The 22,569-nt window shown below is 37.8% G+C and overlaps 1 protein-coding gene across 6 annotated transcripts in view; it reads right to left on the bottom strand.

Moving 5' to 3' along the window:
• The window catches only part of Rabgap1l (RAB GTPase activating protein 1 like), a 626,983-nt gene that overhangs the window by 117,133 nt on the left and 487,281 nt on the right, over nucleotides 1–22,569 (bottom strand). Inside the window, exon 1 of one of the 6 annotated variants that reach the window (XM_021660394.2) lies at nucleotides 3,961–4,810. The exons of the other annotated variants lie outside the window; for them this stretch is intronic. Coding sequence (XP_021516069.1) covers nucleotides 3,961–4,128 — 168 coding nt within the window. The 5' untranslated portion in view covers nucleotides 4,129–4,810. Of the gene's footprint in view, nucleotides 1–3,960; nucleotides 4,811–22,569 lie in introns of those variants that run through there. 6 annotated transcript variants of the gene reach the window in all.

Genomic DNA, 22,569 nt, shown 5'->3' on the forward strand with positions numbered 1-22,569 from the left:
TATACATTACATATACATATATATGTATGTATATATAACATATATGTGTATAGTATCTAAAAAAAATCAGTGGTTTACCAATACATGTCTCTTGCTCCCCAAGCTTTCTGACAAATCTTTTAAAATAATGTGAACCATGCTTATCACTTACATCTTCAGAGGCAACATCACTCATTCATTCATTTGAACAGAATTATATACAAAGCCTGTCATGTGATTAAAGACATTTATGTTACTTCTATTTCTTTTTAAGTAGGTAGTAAAAAATATCAGTAAAAGGTTGGTTTTACTATAATATTCTTTGAAGTTGTGTCACTAATAGGAATGGAATTGTCAAGCACACAACAGACATCCATATAACTGTGGTCTATAGATAAGAGCCAAAATTTACACAGTACAAATTAGGAAACTGACTTTAGACTTATTTCCATATAAAGACGATTTGAGATTTTTGTAGGCCATAGGAAGTACACATATGACACCTTCTGTATTTGGGTTTTTAATTTTTTAAAAAGTTATCATATGTCTTCAGTAAGCAATCTTGATGAATATCAGTGGATCTCTCTTTAGGAGATATTCTGTTTTCAGTAGTCTTTCATCTTTCCTTAAAACAAATATTTCAGAAAAGCCCATAAAGTAAAAACATATTGGGATATATTTTGATAGCATAAAAATTTTCACCAAAATGTAATATTGCAATTATTACAAAATGGGCAGCTAGAATCTTTGCTTGAATTGAACATGTACACACACACACACACACAAACATTTCACATCACAATCCTTACTGGAAGACCTTTGAACTCACTGGGGAAATATCCAGAGTACCAGTATTGAAACTATAAGTGACATTAATTTTAATATATAATAACCTGATAATAACTTCTTATGTCATATGATTGGGGAAAAAAGAATTCTGACTGTGAAGAGAGTACAAGTTCTTCCTTCCCAATAAAGTTCACTTACAGCAAACAAGCTCTGGCCATGTGCTACTGCTGACACCACTGTGAATGTGTTTTCAGTAGTAAGAATAACACATTTTCAAGTGCATTTTCTTTCTTTTTCTTTCTCTCTCTCTCTCTCTCTCTCTCTCTCTCTCTCTCTCTTTCTAAAGAAGCAAATTGGATGGGTGGAAATAGTTTGAACATATGAGTTTTAGTTCCAGTTATTTCTATTCTAAACTTTTAAGTATTCTTGTGTGAGAAAACTTTCAAGTCTCTACTAAGTAACAAATTCTGGGTATTTGGGGGGAAAATCTGCATGGTTCTTTTCTCCTCTGTACTGGTTTTACTTTAAATGGCTTTTCTTCTTTCAGTTATGATGTCCAATAGGACTTTTATTTCCCCTCCCCCAGCTATTGTAGGCCTAAGAAGCTGTAGAAGAGGAACATGTTTAGCTGGTATATGAGATGCTTACATCTGTTTGGATATTTAATTCCAATATAGAAACATGTTTGATAAGTCATCACGTGGAGTTGATGCACTGTGATAGTATCTAAAACAAGGTACTTGTACTGATCTATCAGCGGAATTGGTCTTTACTTCCTGTACCTTGGAGGGGCAAAAATATAGATCTAAATGTGTATCCTCTATTCGCTGGTCTCTTAGAGTCACACAAACCTCAGCTAGTTTTCTGATGGTCTCTCTAAGAATTAGGAACAATAAATGAAACTCAAAGAGAAGATCTACAGCTCTGGTTGGATAAATCATCACTTTCTTGCTTGTTCTTATTTTTGTTTTGAAATGAGGCACTTTGTAGCACAGACTGGCCTGGAACTCAATATGCAGCACAAGCTGATCTTTGGCTTCAGCCTCCTGAGTGCCAGGTCACAGATAAGCACAGTTATGCCTTCCTTTGTTTTTTTTTTTTTTTTTTTAACTAATTTATAATGAAGAAATTTTAAAATAAAACAGGTGATCTGTACATGTTTGTATGTATTCATGTTTAAAACATGGCTTAAAAAACAGAGTCATGACTTAAACTTCAATCTTGTCCTCGTGACTGGAATGGAAAGATAATGATAGTATGTGTGGGAGGATGCCTCTTAGGACCACCCTGTATTGATCACCCATCAATCCTGAATCATCAGTCAGACCAGTAACATTATGCTGAGCAACTGTGCCCACCCTCAACCTCCCAGCATACAAGCTAAACTTTTGAGTGGTAACTCCTTGGATAGCAGATCCCAATTCATAGCCACACGTTAATTAAAGGACTTCCCAAATATAAGCTACATATAAGCAGGATTCTACCAACAATCTTTCAAGGTTAACAGTGCCAGAGATTTCCTAATGGTCACATACAAAGCTCAGCATATGTTGGTCACATGCCAAACAGTTAGCATTATTGTCTTGGCTCTAAAAGGTAAATCCTGAGGGAGGCACTTATTTTGGACACTTCATTTAGCATCCAGATTAGTCCAGCTGCAACATAGGGACGTATGTAACCTCCCAAAGATCTCAAGTTTGGGAACCCAACTCCCTGTGGATTTTATTGTTAATTAAATATTCTTAACTAGGAGTTTAAAATATGTCTCTAGTACAGATAAGAGTGTGAGACATCTTTTAAGCTATCAATACATGTTTTACTTCAAAACACTGAAAATGTAAACATCACACAGGCTGTACCAGCTGACTGTTAAGTCACAAATAGAAGCCCTTGAGTCAGAGTTAAGTAGTCTTTAAGATATGGAAAATTGTTACACTCAGAGATGCAAGGGATTGTTTAAATATATATTAGCAATTCCTAGTGTAAGAAATTATGGATTTAAAAATAAAACTCATTTCTAATATAATCAGAATCTTCTAGTTTTCTCCCTTGTAAATTAAACTGTGAATCAGGAAAGCAATGGTTTCAGACAGGCATTAAAACATATGTGCTCAGCTTTGTAAAAAATCTTCCCTACATGAAAAAAAATGTTATATTTCTCAAATAACCTCCCTATAATTTTATACTGCTTAACACATCTAACTTCACCTTGCAATGAGGAGCTGACTTTTTCATAGTGGGAAATTTCTCATACACATGACTACAGAATGTCTGTTATGATCAGACAGAAGAAATGGAGGAAGAGAAGTAAGAATTCAATACAGCCAAATAAATATTGTACCGAAAAGATTCATCTGAGAGAATAAATCTGGAATAGCATTAAAAACTCCATTTTATAAAACAAACAAAGGTGGGTTGTTGTTTTTCTTTTCTTTTTTTTCTTTTCCAATTACCAAATGATGGTATAGGGCTACTGTAGACCAATTATATCACCCAACAGTTGCTAGGTACAGCTCTGGAACCACTGAGGAGAAACCCTGTCATAGCGATTGTGGGTATTTAATTTTAACCCTTGATAGGAAATGAGGAAGGGTGATTTTTCTCTTATTTAGGAAATCAAATAATAAACAGGCCAGACTTCTTAGACTCCCAGAGCAGACCCATAGCTGTATGCTGTTTTATAGACACAGTTCATCCACCCCAGGAGAGAAACCTGCAATTTCCTACCCAAGGATTTTTAGGTAATAAATTCCCATTGCCCAAATCTAATTGGCAATCATGTGGGGAGGTTGGAAAGCCAGCCACACATAGTCTAGATAGATGGCTATTTCTGTTATAAAATTTAACCCTTTGGGAACATAAATAACAGAAAATCCACATCAAGTTTTGGGGTTTTCTGCTTCATTGCTGAGCCTAGACAGCCCGAAAATCTGTTTTCTTCCCCTTGCCACAGAGATAAGGCCACTGATATGACCCTGGACTCTGAGAAAAGAACCATAATTTCTTATAGCCAATTAAGGAGTGGCTTGGTCCAGGCTCCAAGGAAGCTACACAGCAGTGGCCACTTGCTCTCCTTCTCCGTAGAAATGGTTGAAAGGGAAGAAAACAGGAACCCACAAGCCTTCAGAGTGACATTCTTGCAAAGGATTGCACAATTCTCTACAAATTAGGTTCAATGAAAAACAGTCTCACCGCCAGAAGCCGGGGCACAAACAGCCGATGCCCCATCCCCAGAAGTTCCAGCACGCGACATGCATACTCATTCACCAGCTTGCTCCTCTCGTCGTGCATGTCCTGAGACTTTTTGACAGGAGGTGTGAGCTTAGCAGCTGGGGCTGGGCAGGGCACCCCTTCTTCCATGAGCAGTAAATACGTATCCAGAATGAGAAAGCTGGATCTCTCATCCACAATCCTAAGAACTGCAGAGAGGGGAGCCAGGCTACGTCTCCCCAGGAGGATGCACAAGATGGTCTATGATGGGGACTGTCGGCTAATGTCGCCACAAGAAAAACATTTTGTCTAAATTATCAACTATGCATAAGCTCTGGAGTAGACTAAAGAATGAAATCAAAGGCTGATGTAAATAAAAAATGGCAAAAGCAATTGAATCCCGGAAAAATGGCCAGGAGTGGAGCAGGAAGAGTTCAGATGCATGTGTAAAAATGGACAAGCTGCTCAGAGGGCTCTAGCATGTGTGACAGAGAGAGGGAGAGAGCGAGCAAGGGAGAGAGAGAGAATGAATATATCTGTATGAGCAGGCGGCAATAGCTGTAGCCAGGAAGCCAGGGCAGTTGTGAAGCTGCAAGGAGAAAAGGATGAGCTCATTGCAATCCGCGATTCCTGACAAGCAGCCCTGCTGCTGTTGCTGTGCCTGCCCTGTTACTGCTGCCGCTGCCACCCGTGCTGCCTCTAGCTGTGAATCAGTAATGAAGGGGTAAGAAAGGAAGGGGAGCGAGCAGAGGGGGGAGGTAGGTGAATGAGCATGCAGAGTCTCGGGGGAGAATGCTGTAATAAGAAGCCAATGGCGAGCCATTGGACAGATAGGCTTTCCCCTCCCAGTCCACCTTCAATCAGTGTTAGTCTGACAGTTCATGCTGTTGAATCCCAAACCTAAAGACAAATGAACTAGAGCTTTTCCTAACATGTGATGCTCACAATAAAATCAGACAGACAAACAGCTAAAAGGCTGACCCTATTCACTCTTGCTTTCTAGCAAGAACAGATAGAAATTTGATCTTATACCCTGTGTTTAAAGTGGGAAGCTCCAATCCCTGTCACATTACTGAACTCTCCAGACAACATAGGTGTTAGGGTAAAATATCAGAATGTGAACAGAAGAGCATGCACTAGCATTCAGTAAGTGACACACCCTTGAGCCAAAGTGTTTATGGAAAGACTGTGACTGCTTCTAATTACGGAGTACAACAGAAGCAGTACACACACTGGGAAGGCTGGCCACATTTATATACATGTAATGTTAAAACACAAAAACCTACAGCATAATACTAAGAGTGCTATTTAGTAACTATTAAAGTTAAAATTCTCAAAACAGAATTAACTTTCATATGCCACAGACCTGGATAAACAGCAGTTTAAAATATCAATTTAATTCTGATGTTTTATTGGATAAAACAAAATGTAGTTTTGACCATCTCTGATCAAATAAATTCTTCCTTAATGAGGCTGCTAACATTAGGAATTAACAATAGTTTAAAATTTGTAAATTTCCAAGTTGGGAAGTGGTGGTCTACACCTTCAAACCCAGCACTTAGGAGGCAGACACAGGCTTATGTCTGAGTTTGAGGCCAGCCTGGTCTACATAGTGAGTTCCAGGATAAACAAGGCTACACAGAGAAAACCTGTCTTGAAAAAACAAACACACACACACACACACACACACACACATTTGTAAATCTGCAAGATAAAGTAAATAAGCAATTATACAAAATGAAGTCAAAAGCACAAGATCACCTACAGGATAGTTGCTTAATGTTACCCTAACAATGAACAAATCCAAGCATCCTGGCTTCTTGTTTTCATAGTTGGTCTCTTAAGTCCAACACTAATATGTTTACATAAAGTTTTATCATGGTACATGAAGTAAGAAGGCCATGAGGGCACCCCAAGTGTTTTGTTTTGTTTTCTTTCTTTTCTTTCCTTCCTTTTTCTTTTGCTCCCTCCCTTCCTTTATTTCTTTCCTTCTTTCTTTCCCCCCTCCCTTCCTTTCTTTCCTTCTTTCTTTTTCTCCCTCTCTCTTCCTTCCTCCTTCCCTTCCTTCATCTCTTCCTTCCTTCCTTCCTTCCTTCCTTCCTTCCTTCCTTCCTTCCTTCCTTCTTTCCTTCTTTTCTCTTGAGTAAATTTTTTCCTACTCTACCACTCAAGAGCTACAAATCTGGAAGTAATCAATAGAAACTTACTTACAGACATGAATCTATAATCCAAATAAAAGAGAGTGGTAATGGGATTATTGGGAAACAGGAAGGGACCTATTACCTCCTTTAACAAAACATTGTTTGATTTGTTGCCAAATCTCAAGCAAAGAAAACTAAAACAAAACAAAACATTTCACTGGGTATGGTGACACACACCTATAATCCTAGCACTTGAGAAACAGGAGGATCACAAGTTTAAGACCAGCCTGGGCTACATAGACCCTGACTCAAAAAAGAAAGTGCTGAGGATGCAGTTCTGTGATGAGACACTTGCCTGACATGTATAAGGCCCTTTTTTACATAGTCATATATGTATGTAACAACAATTAATGGAAAAAAGAAGCCATGAAATTGAAAGAGAAGGAGGGACATATAAGAGTGTTTGAAGGGAAGACCGGGAAGTGGGAAATGATATAATTAAACTACACTCTCAAAAATTAAATAATAAGGGGAGGAGGGAGGGAGCTACAGGGGGGGGATAAAATGTGAATAAAGTGTAATTAATAAAAATTAAAAAAGAAAAAAATTAAATAAAAATATAGTTAAAAAATAGAGAAACTTTTATAAAGTACAATTTTTATCATGAAAATTATTGGATACTGTGCGTCTGTGTTAAAAGTCCCTGAGGTTTGGAGAAAACCTTTACTGCCGAGGATAGGGTACATTGTATTGGAATGAGAAAACTAAAGAAGTTCTGGGTCTTTCATACTGTACACACACACACACACACACACACACACGACAGGCGAGTGTCTCATTTTCAGCATGTCTACATTGTGTTTCTGAAAAAACAGTAAGACAGTGTTACTGAAGATGATTGAAAAGCAATGGCATGCCAGGCAGTGGTGGCTCTCACCTTTAATCCTAGCACTTGGGAGGCAGAGGCAGGTGAATCTCTGAGTTTGAGGCCAGCCTGGTCTACATAGTAAGTTCTAGGACAGCCAGGGCTACACAGAGAAACCCCGTCTCAAAAACCCAAAAGACAAAGAAAATCACTGTTGTGAACAATTCAGAACACAGAACACTTTGGCTTGCAGAGGAAGGAAGAAATCAGTGACTTCCTTAGCTTAGAGATTTTTTTCAAGAAGAGAATTTTACATGTCCCAGGTTGATCTTGAACCCTGCCTGTATGTATGCTAGCCTTGGTCCTCTTGCCTCTGCCTTCATGTTCTAGAATTATAGATATATGCTACCATGTCAGGCTTATAATAATTCATCTAATCTTTCTTATAAAGGGTACGAAGGTATTTCAACTCAAATGACTTGGTTTCAAAGAGAACTTCAGACACTTATGTTTCTCCCATATAAACTCAAATGATTAACTTCTTTTCCAAAAGGATTCTGGTAAAAAGAAGTAAAAATGAATCAAATAATAGAACTAGATGGTTTGGCTCTGACACTTATAAAATAAATTTTAAGCACACAGTAATTAAAATACAGTATCAGCAAGAAAAGTACTTAAAATATTTTGGTACATTTGATAAAGACTACATAAGAGTCACTCTAACAGATGGTCATGGATCTCAGTTTCCCAGGTTTCCCCACCATGCTGCTTCTCAGCTACGTATGCCTTCAGTAACTCTATTTTGTCTCAGTCCTATTTTCAGTGGTCTTTTCAGACAGAATCTTTGTCAATATCAAGAAAAAAAAACTATTCTAGAACATCATTCAGTTAAGTGGAAGATTGGATTCTGGGAATTTTTAAAGCACTAGAGGGTTATTGAGATGGCTCAGCTGTTAAAGGCTAGGCTCACAACCATGAGTATAAAGCAACAGAAGAGCTACCAGCAGTATTTCTTCTCTGTCTCCCAAGCACATAATATCATATTTACTGCTCAAGTGAGTCAGTAACAAATCACAGATCATTTTCTTAAGAAAAAGATTTGACTTATGTATTTGCTAAAAAAATTGGAATAGCAACTTCAGTGTTAACTCGTTCATAATACATGATTTCTTAATTTTTCATACATTATTCTAAGAAATATCCTCATTAACAAAAATTGGAGAAACCATCCATAGAAGAGGAAAACCCTTCTTTATTCACCTAGCTTCTCTGCTTGGAGTTCTGTAAATAAATCTGACCCCAAGCAGGACAACAAGGGGCAACAGCACAAGTCCAATAACTATGGGGTACAGATGCCTGGGGGCACTGACGAATAGGGCACTCAGAGGAGAGGCAGATTCTGGGCCTGGCATCTTTTTTTTTTAATTTTTATTACAATTTATTCACTTTGTATCCCAGCTGTAGCCCCCTCCTTATCCTCTCCCAATCCTAGCCTCTCACCTTTTTTTCCTCCCATGCCCCTAGGGGCCTAGCATCTTAATAAAGAGCAGTATGTCTTTAGAGAAATGACAAGGCAAAGGAAAAGCATGTCGAGCTTCTAGTGTGACAAGTTGCAGAAAATAAATATTTGGAGAAACTAATGTAAACATGGATCAGTAGAGGCTTTCAAGTGCACTCTGTACTGGAGACCACCCATGCCATCTCATCTCCATCCCTGAGGCTGCTAGCCCCTTCCTGAAATGGGGAAGAGCACAAATATTTTCACAAGGCATTTATGCTCTACTTTAAGGCAAGAGTCCTTATGTTAGAATCATGTTTGAGTGTGGTACTCTAACTTCTTTGCATTGAGAAAGGAATAGGGAAAGGGCAAGCAAAGGTCCCAAAGCCATAGCGCAATGACTAGAAGTGTTATTTTCTGGTCTGCTAGAAAGTAGGTGGTCAGTGGTGTGGCAGTCTGAATGAAAATGGCCCTATATAGGCTTTAGAAAGTGATATTATTCGAAAGGATTAGGACATGCAGCTTGTTGGAGTAGGTGTGCCTTGTTGAAGGAAGTATGGCTTCCTTGAAGTTTCAAAAGCTCAAGCCAGGCACAGTGGCTTTCTCTCTCTCTGCTGCCTGTCCATCCAATACATAGAACTTTCATCTACTTCTCCAGTATGCTTTCCACCATGCTTCCTGCCCTGATGAGAACTGACTAAACCTTTGAACTGTAAGCCAGCCCCAATTAATGTTTTCCTTTATAAGAGATGCCATGTCATGGTTTCTCTTCAGAGCAATAAAACTCCTACTAAGACAAATGGTAAGGACCTAACTGTAGTCTTGTGCCTGAGAGGGCCCTGTATGAGCCGTTCTACTATGTCTTGGACTGCCAGGCATAATCAGGGCACAAAACGATTTATATTGTTTAAAAAAGGCATATTTGACTGAATTCATAGGCCTACGATTGTGAAAACTAGATTTTAAAAAGTTAGGTTGCAAAAATGGAAAATATTAGGTTGTTACCTTGTTGGTTACAAAGATGAAAAAGCAAATACTCTCCAAATTTCAAGACTTTAAAATGAGGGAGACATCCAAAGAGGAATAATAAAAGAGGAATAATAAAAGACAATAATAAAAGAAAAATCACATTGTATGCTATAATGTAGGCATGTGTTTGTTGTCTGTAATAGATGAAGACAAAAGTAGGCTAGTAGGACTGGCCTAACCCTTGAGGTGTTAAATACTAGGAACACAGTAAGGTAGTAATTATTCCACCAGGTTTTAGTTACATTTATACCACCACCACTAACACCTCATTGCAGTATAGCCCATCAAACCCAGAACCTCTTAAGTGCTAGTCAAGCTTCTATCAACACAGCCACATCTCCACTCTTTAGTTATATTTACTAACCATATGTATATGGAAGATACTTAACACTTTCTTAGTCTCAAGAAAATGGCAACATTACGTACAGAGCCAACATGTTCTGCAAGTTTATTAAGATACATATATAAGAATCTCTTATAGAGCCTAGCATATGGCAGGTATTCAATAGGTAGTACTTTTCTTTATTCTTACCTAGAAGCCATGTAAAAGAGAGAAAATCTATTAAGTACTGTGTTTATCTGGATTAGGATTCAGAAAGGTAAAGGGAACTCTGAGCATATTAACAATAGAGAATCCAGTCAAGTCTTAACTCCACCCAACACCACACTACATGCTTTTGGTGTAGGAAGATAGGTCAGATGTTGCTTCCAAGGATTATTCAAGTACTTGACAAAAAGAGGAAAATGAAATGAAATGAGACTAAGCTTATAAGTCATCTCAGAGGGAAATGAGTCTCATTATTTTACAGTTGTAACTCACACATCAAAGGTATAGAGTATAAAAGATACAACATAATTAACTGGCACTGTGGTAGGTGATTCAAGTTACAAATCTATAGGAATTTGAAGGAGAAAAAGATTACTGAGAAATAATGCAGACATGTCTAAGTTGGTGTGTATGTTTCCTTTGTTTTCTTTTTTCAGGAATCTCAGACCACTTGTGAGACAGTGCAAAAGTGATGAAGGATGCTGTCATATTGTTATTGTTTTTGCTTGTTTTATACAAAAAGATAATGGTTCCCAAAGGGAGCTGGGGAGACTCTGAATAGATTTGGCAGCATCCCATTTTCCTTGGGATGCCTTGATTAATTGAAGAACTGCCATACCACTTTTTTTGTAAGGTACTCAGTTTGCCTCTGCTTCCAACATCTATACTGACAGGTAACTCAGAAGGTAGCCATTTTATTACTATACATTTCATCTGTTAGAAGAGCACTGTATAGACAGAAATCTAATTCTTATGGCTAGTAATCTCAGATATATATTATATATAATTATATATATTATTAAGATATCAGTGGCACACACAAAGTTGTAGATGGTTAATGTATACAACTTGATGTTTGTGATGGAGAGTTTTATGTCAACTTGACATAAGCTACAGTCATTTTGGAAAAGGGAACCTCAGCTGAAAAAAATGCCTCCACGTACTGTCTTATGGGTAAGACTTGGTGCATTTTCTTGACTAACAATTGATATGGAAGGGCCTAGCCCCGTGTGGGTGGGGCCACCCTGAAATAGGTGGCTCTAGGTGATATGAGAAAGCAGGTTGAACAAGCCATGAAGGACCAGCCTACAGGCAGCACTTCTCTGTGGCTTCTCCATCAGGTCCTTCTCCCACCCTGTTTGAGTTCTTCCCCTGACTTCCTTAAATAATGGACTGCAAAGTGAAAGTTTAAGAAAAATAAGTCCTTTCCTCCCCATGCTTTCTGTCAGGGTGTTTTATCACAGCAATAGAAACCTGAAGGAAGAAAATGTATTTAGGAATAAATCTATATCCATGCAACAATTATCATTATCAATATCATAAACTTACCCATCTCTCAAAATTCCTTATCTCACTTTTTTTTGTTAGAGCCTTTATTATAAATTCTATCATAGTAAGGTAGTCCATAACAAAAGAGGGTAAGTCTATCCCACACATCATATGCCATTAATTAAAATAATTAATTAATTAAACACTAATTAATTTAAAGACAGACTTAATTTGTTTTCTCTAAGTTAATCTTCCCTGCTTGCTTCTCACTGGGTCTCCTGTGGCTGATTTTGTGACCATTATTCACAATCCTCCCTGCTGCCTCAGGTATATAGGTGTTTAGATACAGTGCTGCACACATTGAAAAAAATATTCTAGATATTATAACAGACTTGTAAAATATGAGCTCTTAGTCTGTAGAAGATATCAAGACATAATAACTCACATGTTTTATTGACAAAAAGACCAAGACAAAAGATAAGTGACTGGTCACAGCCATGAACTTTGTAGGAAGTTGAGATCCAAGAGTATATATGTACAGCAAGGAATTCAGCATTTCCTGCATTTGCTATTTTTCAATTAGCTTAACAATCAACCATGTTATTACAACTATGCTTTATCATTGTATCTGCATAGAATTGGTTCAGGATCTGTCACTGTCATCTGCTTAGAAAGAATATAAGATTCATAAGGGCTAGGTAGGAGGAGGGGCCTGGGAGGAGGAGATCCACTGCCTGCCTCAGAATAGTCATTTTTAAATATATACTTTTGATAATACAGCACATCTAAATTTTAAGTGACAGACTGTCTCCTGTCTCCATTTCAAGCAAATATTTTCAGCAGCTATAATCTTGGAAGCTCTGCCAAGGTCCATTCACACAAGACTTTCTTTCTAGAAGCCATGTCCGTGACATAGGTTTAAAATGGAATACTATCTCAGGTTTTCATCATCTTTCCTGGGAAGTGTATATAAAGCTCATATTTATTTTCATGCTTGAGCAGAAGGTACAAACATATGTTAGAAAAGGCTTTTAAAAATTAAAGTTGATCAGATTTAAATGATGACACAGAATCTAGACTAATCTGTGATCTGCGAAGCTAGGCTGGCACTTCATTCGTGCTAGCATTTATGTATGTTTTGTCACTCTGAAAAATAATAAGTATTGTATTAATCTTGTAAATTGTTAATTGTCTCAACCTTCTCTTGTTCATCTCCAAGTATCCATTAAACTGGAAATCTATGACATCTTTCATGGTGCATAGAATGTTAGAGCTAGTTTAACAGCTGTCACAGTGAAAAATAATATTTTCTGTAAGGGAGTATATGGGTCAACTCCTGTATTATAAGTGAATTTGTTTCTGTAAAATGAACACGTCAAGATGGAGACCTTCATTTTTTAAAGTGGACAAGTTCAAGTTGTAATACAGTATACAGCCCTTTCAGACTCTACTCCACCAACACACATTCACTCATAGCTTCAAATGGATTCACTAGATTTCAGAGCTAGCAAAAAGAAAAAAAAAATCAGTAAAAGTAGAGGTGAAGTTTCCTTTATTTTTATGGTAGTAATTACTCCCTCCCTTTCCCTTGTAAGTATTGTGCCTGTCCACACTCAATACTGCCATGGCCTATGTCACATGAGGATAGTAACACATGAGGAAAAGTACATGTGAGTCCTGCCTACTTGATGGGCTCTTTTACTTATGGCACACTTTTCCTTCCTGAGAAGGGCTTAATATAGCAACTTGCACAAGTAATTGAAAGCACAAGTAACTTTTTTTTTTCATATGGGAAATTATCAGGGCTATGAACTATGCTAAGGACTTAATATGCAACAACACATTTAATCTGAATAATTCATTGTGCCCATTCCACTCCAGAATGAACTTAGAAACAGTGATTTGACTGAAGTTGTATAGCCAGAGATGGGATTCACATTGTATTACCCCAAATATATGGCATCTTGGATAATTTAGACTAGTGTTTGAGCAACATCAGGAGGATGTTTTCCCACTATGTGTTAAAACAAGCTGAGTTCCATCAGAGGGGTCCTTTCTAAACCTAGCTCTTCGCCATCTCTCTGTGCAGTCAGAGTATGCTAAGAGAAACTACTAAACAGGCCTTCCTAATCTTTCCTTGAATTTACTGCTTAGTTCATACCTTTTGCCTGGTAACTTCTTCTTTAGCTCTCCATTCTTCACCAAATACAGTATAAGGATGCTTGAGTTTAAGCATTCCTCTGGGTTCTCAATTCCTTGTAAAGGATCCTGTGTGATATAATTCTTACATAACACACATTAGCATGTTTTTCTCATATTGCTACACTTGATGTGGGGCTGAGAAGCAGTGTTGTTTCTTTTCTTTTTTTATTTATGTAAAAATTTAGTATTAGTCACTACAAAACTATGAATACTCACTGCATGCATTTCCTTAGGAAAAATATTTTTCTTCCAAAATATTATCATACATATTTATAGTAGATTTTTTTCAATGCAGTTTATTCAGCAGTGTTGTTTCTTTTTGATCTTTTCCTACATGTCCTTGTGCCAAGAACTTAGAAAGGTAAGAGAAAAGTGGCCTCTCCTCCAATGTAAACAAATGTTAGCTGCAATTACAGCAAGCAGTTAAGTGTTTGTTTGGAATTTATTTTGAGTTGTTTGAACAATGAAGGAAGTAGATTTAAAAGGCTGGATCCTAGAAAGTATGGGGACATGATAGTTATAAAATCACGGAGGGACCACAATTCTCACAGAAATGACAAATACGAAAGAAGAAAGTTGAGACTGTGTCAAGGAGTATGTCTGCACCATCATGATGTTACCCTGGCCTGCCTGCCTGCCTGCTTGCTTTCCTCCTTCCTTCATTTCTTTTCTTTTTCTTATCCTTGCTATTAAGAAGGCTTATTTTAAAATGCTAAAAATAGGATTTCTTTAAGAAAAATATCACCTCATTTCCCAATCTATAATGTTTTAGAGCAGAGTTATTCAATATTTGGATCTAAGACCACTAGATTTTTCAGTTTCTAGGGCCACACAAGATCTACTGAATAGACTTTCTGAGAATGGAGTAGAGGTCTTATTTTTCCTTAAATGCTCCCAGGTAAGTTTCCATTTGTTTTTCAAGACAGAGTCTTGCTGAATAGCCTAGGCTTGTCTAGCACTAGCTCCAGTGAACTAGTCCACTGTTGGTCTAGAATTTTAAATTTTCTGGCTTCAGTTTTCTAAGTTCTCAGATTCAACTGGACTTGAAAGCCATGAACTTAAAGAAAAATCAGGATGAAACTTTATGGGGTTCCATTCAGGCATAAAGAATATATTAAAATAATTTTTGATAGGGTTTCTCTGTGTAGCCCTGATTATCCTAGAACTCGCTCTATAGACAATGCTCTCCTCAAACTCAGAGACTGCCTGCCTCTGATGCCCAAAGGCTGGGATTAAAGGTGTGTGAAACTATGACCAGTTAAGAATATATTAAAATAATTTTTCAAAAAATTGAGAAAGCCCAATTTTATAAAAATGGTCAGGCCTCTTCTTGCATATTCACAGGCACAAGCTAACTAACTTGTTGGTTCCGGGACATCTCATCTGGGACTGTCACACCCTGATATCCACCCCTTTCTGTAGTGATAATTTTAATGTATAAGCTAATAATGTTTATTATTAGCCTTAAATTATTATGGCAGTATAATCTAAGCTGCTATTATAATCAATAAAGGACAGAGACTCCTGATAGATTTTATAATTGCCTTATATCACCTTGGGCTGGGCAGATCATTCCACCTATGCTATCTCATATGTCCCAGCCCCCATCCCATTCCATCTGCTATAATCATTCCTAATTGGGCTACCATTTAGGAATGGTAGCCATCCATAATCCTAAATACTTGCTAAAGTTCTTCATCTGGACCAATCCTTTCCATGTCATTCTTCATTTTCCCAGCCCATCTGGTTCCTTCCACACTAAGCCATCCTCTCTTCCTCTTTTCTCCTCCTTCCCATGGTTCTCTCTTGTCCCCAAAAGCCCTCAAACCTTTGCCACACCTCCCATCCACCTTTCCTAGGTATGTCAGCATTTTATTGGTTCAACAGAAAGGCAAAGTTTACCTTGTCATTTGGTAAATGTCTTGAATGTCTGCTTGTAGCAAGCAGGGCCGGGGGTGTCGGGGAGGGGAGGGGAGTAAGGGATTAACATTAGAACAGAGCAGCAGACTAACCCTCTACACCTTTCCCTGCCTCCAACTTGGGAATCAGAATACTTGGCTATAAGCTCATGCTGTAAAGCCTCTACCCACCCCATCCTCAAAAAGGTAGAAAATGAGACCATCCCCCTGCCTTGTAGGCTGCGGTTCTCTTCAAATGCCCCTCCATGCTGTGTGTCTGTCTCTGGTGCTGGGGCCTCAACTATCCTCTAGACCCTTTTGAACCTCCTGCACCATCCCAAACTGCACAGTCAAATGCCATAATGGTCTGTAAGGTAATCTAGGACCCCTGGTGTGCTTGACAGAGCATTAAGCAATTTTTGGTGTTTGTTTCCTGCCTTGATGTCATCTTTCCCATTGTACATTAAAAGGTAATGGAAATACAAATAAGGAGTTCTAAGGTCAAGAGCAATGTCAGGCTAGCCTCATGTGCTTTTCAGTAGGGTTTCTTCATATCCAGCAAACATTTACTGAGCTGATGAATAACAGAATCTGGTATACTACTAATCTATGAGCTTTCTAATCACTTAGATTTAAATTTGTCAAGCAAAATAAATAGTAAAATAAGTTTATAATTTTTCTATAAGAATAAAAGAAAGGGAAGCCTTCCTATTCATTCTATAAGGTCAGCATAGCAGGTACCCAAACCAGATAAAAATATGACAGAAAAATATAGTAATCTTTACTGAATATAGATTAAAAAATTCTCAAGAAAAAAAAAATCAGTAGATTTCCCTGCCTACAAGATGTACAGGGATTGCAGGGATAAAGATAGAGCAGAGATTGAGGTAATGTCTAATCCAATGCCTGGCCCAACCAAATACCCTATGGGAGAGTTCCCCTGACACTATGAATGATCTCCACTAAGCCTGCAGGCAGGAGCCTATCAAAGTTGTTCTCTGAGAGGCTCTACCCAGCAATGCCTCAAAACAGATGCTGAGAGTCACAGCCAAACATCGGCTGATACATAGGAAGCCTTATGGAAAAGTGGGAGAAAAAAAGAAAAAGACCTGGAGATGAGAGGAACTCCACAAGAAGACCAACAGAGCCAACTAACCAGGACCCAGAAGGGCTTGCTGAGATTGAAGCATCATCCAAGGACCAGACATGGACCAGAACTAGACTCCTGTACAAAATGTACCTGAGAGGCGGCTTAGGTTTCATGTGGGTCCTCAAGTAAGGAAAGTGGGGACTGCATCTTACACAGACTTTCCTGCCAGCTTTTTGATCACCTCCTCCTGGCAGGACTGCCTTGCCAGGTCACAGTGGAGAGGACATGCTTAGTCCTGATGCAACTTGACCAGTTGGGGTGAAAGGGAGTGGGGGCTCCCCTTTACTGAGGAATAGGGGAGAGGGAAGGAAGAGAGCATGGGACTGGGAGGTGACGTGGGATGGGACCAAAACCAGGATGTAAAGTGAATAAAAAATAAATAAAATTAAAAAAAATCAGTAGATTTAATTGCATCTAAAAGAGATTATACCTAATCATGAAATTGATTTATTCCAGGGGTGTAAATATGTTTCAATAAATACAAGTATACATTATAGCAACACAATGAAGGATGAAAGTCATATCATGATCTCAGAAAACAAAAAAAGCATTTGATAAAATTTAATAATGTTTCATAATAAAAACACTCTAAAAATTCAGTATAGAAGGAATGTACCTCAACACAATAAGAGCTTTCTATGATAAACTCATAATTTACATTATTTAAATGGAAAGAGGATATTGACCTTCTAAGATCAAGAACAAGACATAGATATCCATGAAAATATGAGTATCTATATAAATAAGAAACAGGACTTCTGCTATCTCAACATATGAAAAAAAAAAGTCAACTCAAGCTATAGATTTGCATGTGACACTAAATATAGATATAGACTGACATAGAAGCAAAAATATTATTCTCAAAATTATATCTAGAATAGTGGTACCAAAGCTGGGCTTGATGGTATATGCATGCTTTGTAACTCCAGCACTTGGGAGACGAAGATGGGTGTATTAGGAATTTAAGGCTAGTAGTCTGGGCTTTATAAACACATACAAGCACACAAAAAAAAAACATTTTTACAGGAAGTACTTACGCTTCAGCATATAAAATTTCTAAGTTCAGGGTTCCCAGAGGCATGAGAATATTAATAAATTCATGTTCTTTTCCTGTTAAAATGTCAACTGTCCATTTATTTGAACAGACTCAGTGAATTTGCCTACACTTGCAAAGCTCAGCTAGTGCTGTCTCCATAGTACCCTTTGTTGTGCTTTACATATGGATTGTCCCATGAAGATTCATGTGCAGAAGTTTGGTCTGCAGCCAGCACTGAAACTGTAAAACATTGAAGAGGTGAGACATAGCTGGGCCCTGGGGCTCCACACGCAGTAAGACTGAAACTGGTCCAGCGGGGCGAGCTGTAACTGCAGCAGAGCAATAGACCCTGCTGGGATGGGCTGGTATGAAGTACTCACTTTCTTCTATGTCTCATCTTCACCTGGCTGGTTCCCTTTCTGCTTTTCTGCTATGCTGTGATCTAGCCAGGGCACCCTCTCCAGAATACTTTCACTATGCTCTTTAAACCTGTCAGCTATCATAATTATAAATTAATCGTATTTTCAAATTATTCAGCCTTAGATATTATGTAACAGTGACACAGATGAACTAGGACACCTTTCATTCCTCACTTTCCCTCACCCTTCAAAATCATTTACAAGTCTTGAAAATTTCATATTTTCAACAAATATCTTTAAATCTTCCCTCTTTTTTGGTATCTACATTTATTACCTTAGCCTATACCAGCATTATTTTCTGTTTGGTATGTTGAAATAACATCTTAAGTAAAGTCCATGTTTCTATGGTCATCCCCTTCAATCTACACCCTATATAATAGCACTCACTCTTCAATCAAAATAATGTCTTAAAACAAAACAACAACAAAAATCAGGTTGACGTCTACTTGCTTAAACTGATAATGATTTCCTGCTGAACCCCAACACACACACACCACACTTGCTTATGTTCTTATTCCCTTGACTTCTGACTATAGTTCTTCCCTCCCTGCCTCTTGCTAGGTCACTAAATTCCAACCACAGTGGCCTTCTTGAATATATAAAACTTATCACTGCCTTGGTCTTTGCCATTCAACTTCAGTGTTGCTTGGTTAACAGAAGCCTTCTCTCACTGACTGGAGAATAGCAATCCAGTGAATTTTCTTGTGTTAGTTCATGACATCTATCGCTACCCTCTTGTTTCTTCTATATTATCTCTCTGCCTATGGAATACTAAGTTATCCGTGCAGGTCACAGAAGAAAGAAGACACAACTGTTACAATATTTCCTGACAAGATAATGGAAGAAAAGAGCATATAAATAAGAGTCTTGCCTTAGCAGATTCTATTTGTTCAATTATTTTACTTTTAAAGTATTATAATTTCACACAGCCTTTGAACTTTTTTTATTTGAGCAAGCAAGAATCAACTAAAATGAACCCTTGGCATTTACAGATTTAGTATTTGTTGCTCTATTTTCTCTCAGAGACTCCTCCATAAGGAAATAACACAGTAAACTGTGAGTTTACTTAGGAATGAGGTGAGTTACTTATATGTAGCAGATGGTGAGCATGCTTCAATTACAGTTTCTGCCCTTTGCAATTACTAAATGTTCTCATAGCAAAGCAGTTACTTTGTTTTAATTTCATAACCAAAGAAACAGTAAAAAAAAAAAAAGTTATAGTAGTATTAACAAAAATCAGGAAACTTAAAAGCATTTTAAAATATATCCTTCTTGGTTGTTGTTTTCCTCCCTGGAATTCATTTTTACACACACCAAATAACTAAGTTAACTGATCTAACCCAGTTAAGTACAGTGATTCCTCAAGAATGAAATAACTAATACCAAACAGCACACTTCCCAAAGGCTATTACTATCCTATAACCATCCTAAGGACTAGCCGCAGAAAAATGAAAAGACAGTTTTAGACATGGAAATAACTGAGTCACTATAGGTTTTAGTACAGAACAAAAAGGCTTCTAAATTAAACAATAAAGTTACCATAATGTTGCTGTTTAAAGTATGTATAAGCTATAGATAATACACACTATATAACTGTTAGTTTAGGAAGGAGAAGAAAATTAGCTACACAGAACACTTAGAAATAGTTCTCCAACCAAGATAGTAAGACAGGAGTAAATGAACTCAAGAGTTTTTGTAGTCTGAATCTGCAATGCTCCTTAAGAGCCAATGTGTTAAGGGCCTGTTCCCCCTGCAGTTGGTGGTAAGACCTTTGAAAAGTGGAGCTTAGTGAGAGGTCTCTTTCAGTTATTGGGTAATGATCTTGGAGGGGGTATGGAAACCTCAGCCCTTCTCTTGCATTCTGGACACCGACTTTACTGCTATGCTGCACACTCCCGTTAGCATCTATAGAGCACTCTGCTGCATGCAGGGCAGTAGGGCCTCTCGGCATCTGCCACCCCAGCACAGCTCATAGTCTGCACAAAAGTGGAGATGCAGTGTATAACACCAAGGGCACATGAGTACAGGGGCTCAGCAGCTCCTATAGAACTCAACTGGCCCTGCTCATTGCTTCTGTTAGTTCTTCAAAGGCTAGAGACAGGTTTACTGTCTTTGCTCTAAAATAAAAACAAATTATTGTCCAGAAGCAAGTGTGTTGAGAAAGAATTTTGGTGTTGTCTCTTTAACTTACAGTTGCGTATATAGAATAAAATACCAACTCAAGATTACTCTAATTATACTTGTAATACCTTTATTAAAATTGTTGATTTTACTTTGGTAGTTGAATGGTAACTAGCCTTCAGCTAGGGGTGAGACTCAATTGTTTATAATAAAATCTCTGAGATAGAGATACTACTGTACTTAAAAATACTGTGACACATTCTCAATCTCTCAAAAAGACAGAAATGTCTGAGGAGCCTATGTAGACAACGAGAACACAATGGGTCACATTTGAAATATATCACCTTCCATAATTCCATATTTAAGGAAGAGTCACTTATAATTTAAAGATTAATAAATGGTTTGTGTATTGCTTCCCAATGCTGATCCTTTAAAATGCCACCAGATCATCAGTAACATGTGTGCAGAGCTGCCCAGGCAGCAGAATAGACTTTAAAATGCAATTTAGATATTTATGAGTGCTATGATCTGTAATATTCAAAACAGCTCTCCTGGAGGGTAATTTGGGAAAGATGTTATGAGTGAGCAAGATTTGGCAATCCAAAAACATGTCAAGCGATGTGTCCAGATTGAGAATCTAGCTCAAATGATAGAGTACTTGTCTAGCATGTACAAAGTTCTGAATTGATCCCCAGGACCACTTATAGCAGGGTTAGTGATGAATCAGAAATTCAAGGTCATCTTCAGCTACATATGAACTTGGAGGCTAGTCTTGGATAAATAAGAACCTCTCTCAAAAATAAGAACAACAAACCATAATGGCCAAACCCCCTGGCCTCGTTCTGTTCTGACTTCCGGCCACAGTTTACATAGTTTGCCTTCACAGCAGAGAGCTCAGCGGGTCCCAGCTGGTAAGAATTCGTCTCTTTTCTTTCCTCCTCTCCCCTGCATTCTTCATCTAGCATAGTATCTACTGCTACTCCTCGTATCAGGTAGCTGCACAGAACACTCATCTTCACAGGGGCCTCCACGCTAACCCTCCTCTTGGTTCCTCTTGGCCACAGATTGTTAGCCCTCTCTTCCTCATGTTTCTTTTGAAGCCGCATGTTATTTGGGTTGGAAATAATTCTTTACATATTTTAATTGCTTCTTTTTTTGTGTAGTTTTTATTTTGTTTCTTTTCTTTTTATCTATCTATCTGTCTATGTATCTATATATGTATGTATATGTATCTATCTATCTATGCATCTATCTATGTACCTATGTATCTGTCTATGTAGCTATGTATGTATGCCTATCTATCTATGCATCTATGTATCTATCTATATATGCATCTATGTATCTACATATGTAGTTATATATGTATGTATATCTATGCATCTATGTATCTATATATCTAGTTATGTATGTATATATGTCTATCTGTGCATCTATCTATGTATCTATCTATGCATCTATCTATGTATCTATATATGTAGTTACATATGTATGTATATCTATCTATCTATGCATCTATCTGTGTATATATATATGTAGCTACGTATGTACGTATGCATGTATGTATGTACATACCTACCTACCTACGTACCTACCTATCTATTATTATTTATTTATTTTTGAGACAGGAACTGACTGTGTAGCTCTGGCTAGACTAGAACTCACTATGCGAAGAGACTAACCACAAACTCAAAGAGATCCACCTGCCTCTGCTTTCAAGTACAGATTAAAACCATGTGCTACCATGTCCAGCTTTATTTCTTTCTCCATTCACTGTAGTCTCAGAAAGGCCAGGAGCTGGGGTCTATGGTTATTTTCTTTAGCTGGGTCATTCACCTGGCAGAATAGTTCTGGGTAGTAAAAGCTCTGGTTGTAGTTGTCTGTAGTAGTCACACTGAAATTGCCCTTTAGTAGATTTCTAGCAATGAATTTGACTTTTGTAAATTTTGAACTGTTCCTCAAAGCTCAATTATCTCTTGTCCATATCTATGGTGTATACTATTCTCTGCCCATGCTAAATAATTCAATTCTATCAGAAACTGATTAAGGACATTCTGATGAGTAATCCAGTGGTTTTAATTACTGGCCATAGCAGAGCTCCTTGTTCCTAGGACTCTATGCCCTTTAGACCATCCCACCGTTTACAACAAAAACATCCAGGTTACAGAAACTCTGTGACTTTGAAGTAATTAAATGGAGCCTTGCAATGGCTCTAATGGAGGAAGTGTCTGTGTGGGGATGAAGCTGGTCACAGATCCTGAATGGTTAGTGCCTCAGACTATGGCAGACTGTAATTATTCTCTACAAAAGTGTGCTCTTCCTACTGTACAGATTAGAACTGTAACAGGACATAACTACTAAGGTCCAACCTATATTTCCCAGTCCCCCATAGTTGTGTGGCCATCAACAGAACTTTTAC

This window comes from Meriones unguiculatus, chromosome 11 (assembly GCF_030254825.1).
Source record: "Meriones unguiculatus strain TT.TT164.6M chromosome 11, Bangor_MerUng_6.1, whole genome shotgun sequence".
Lineage (NCBI taxonomy): Eukaryota > Metazoa > Chordata > Mammalia > Rodentia > Muridae > Meriones > Meriones unguiculatus.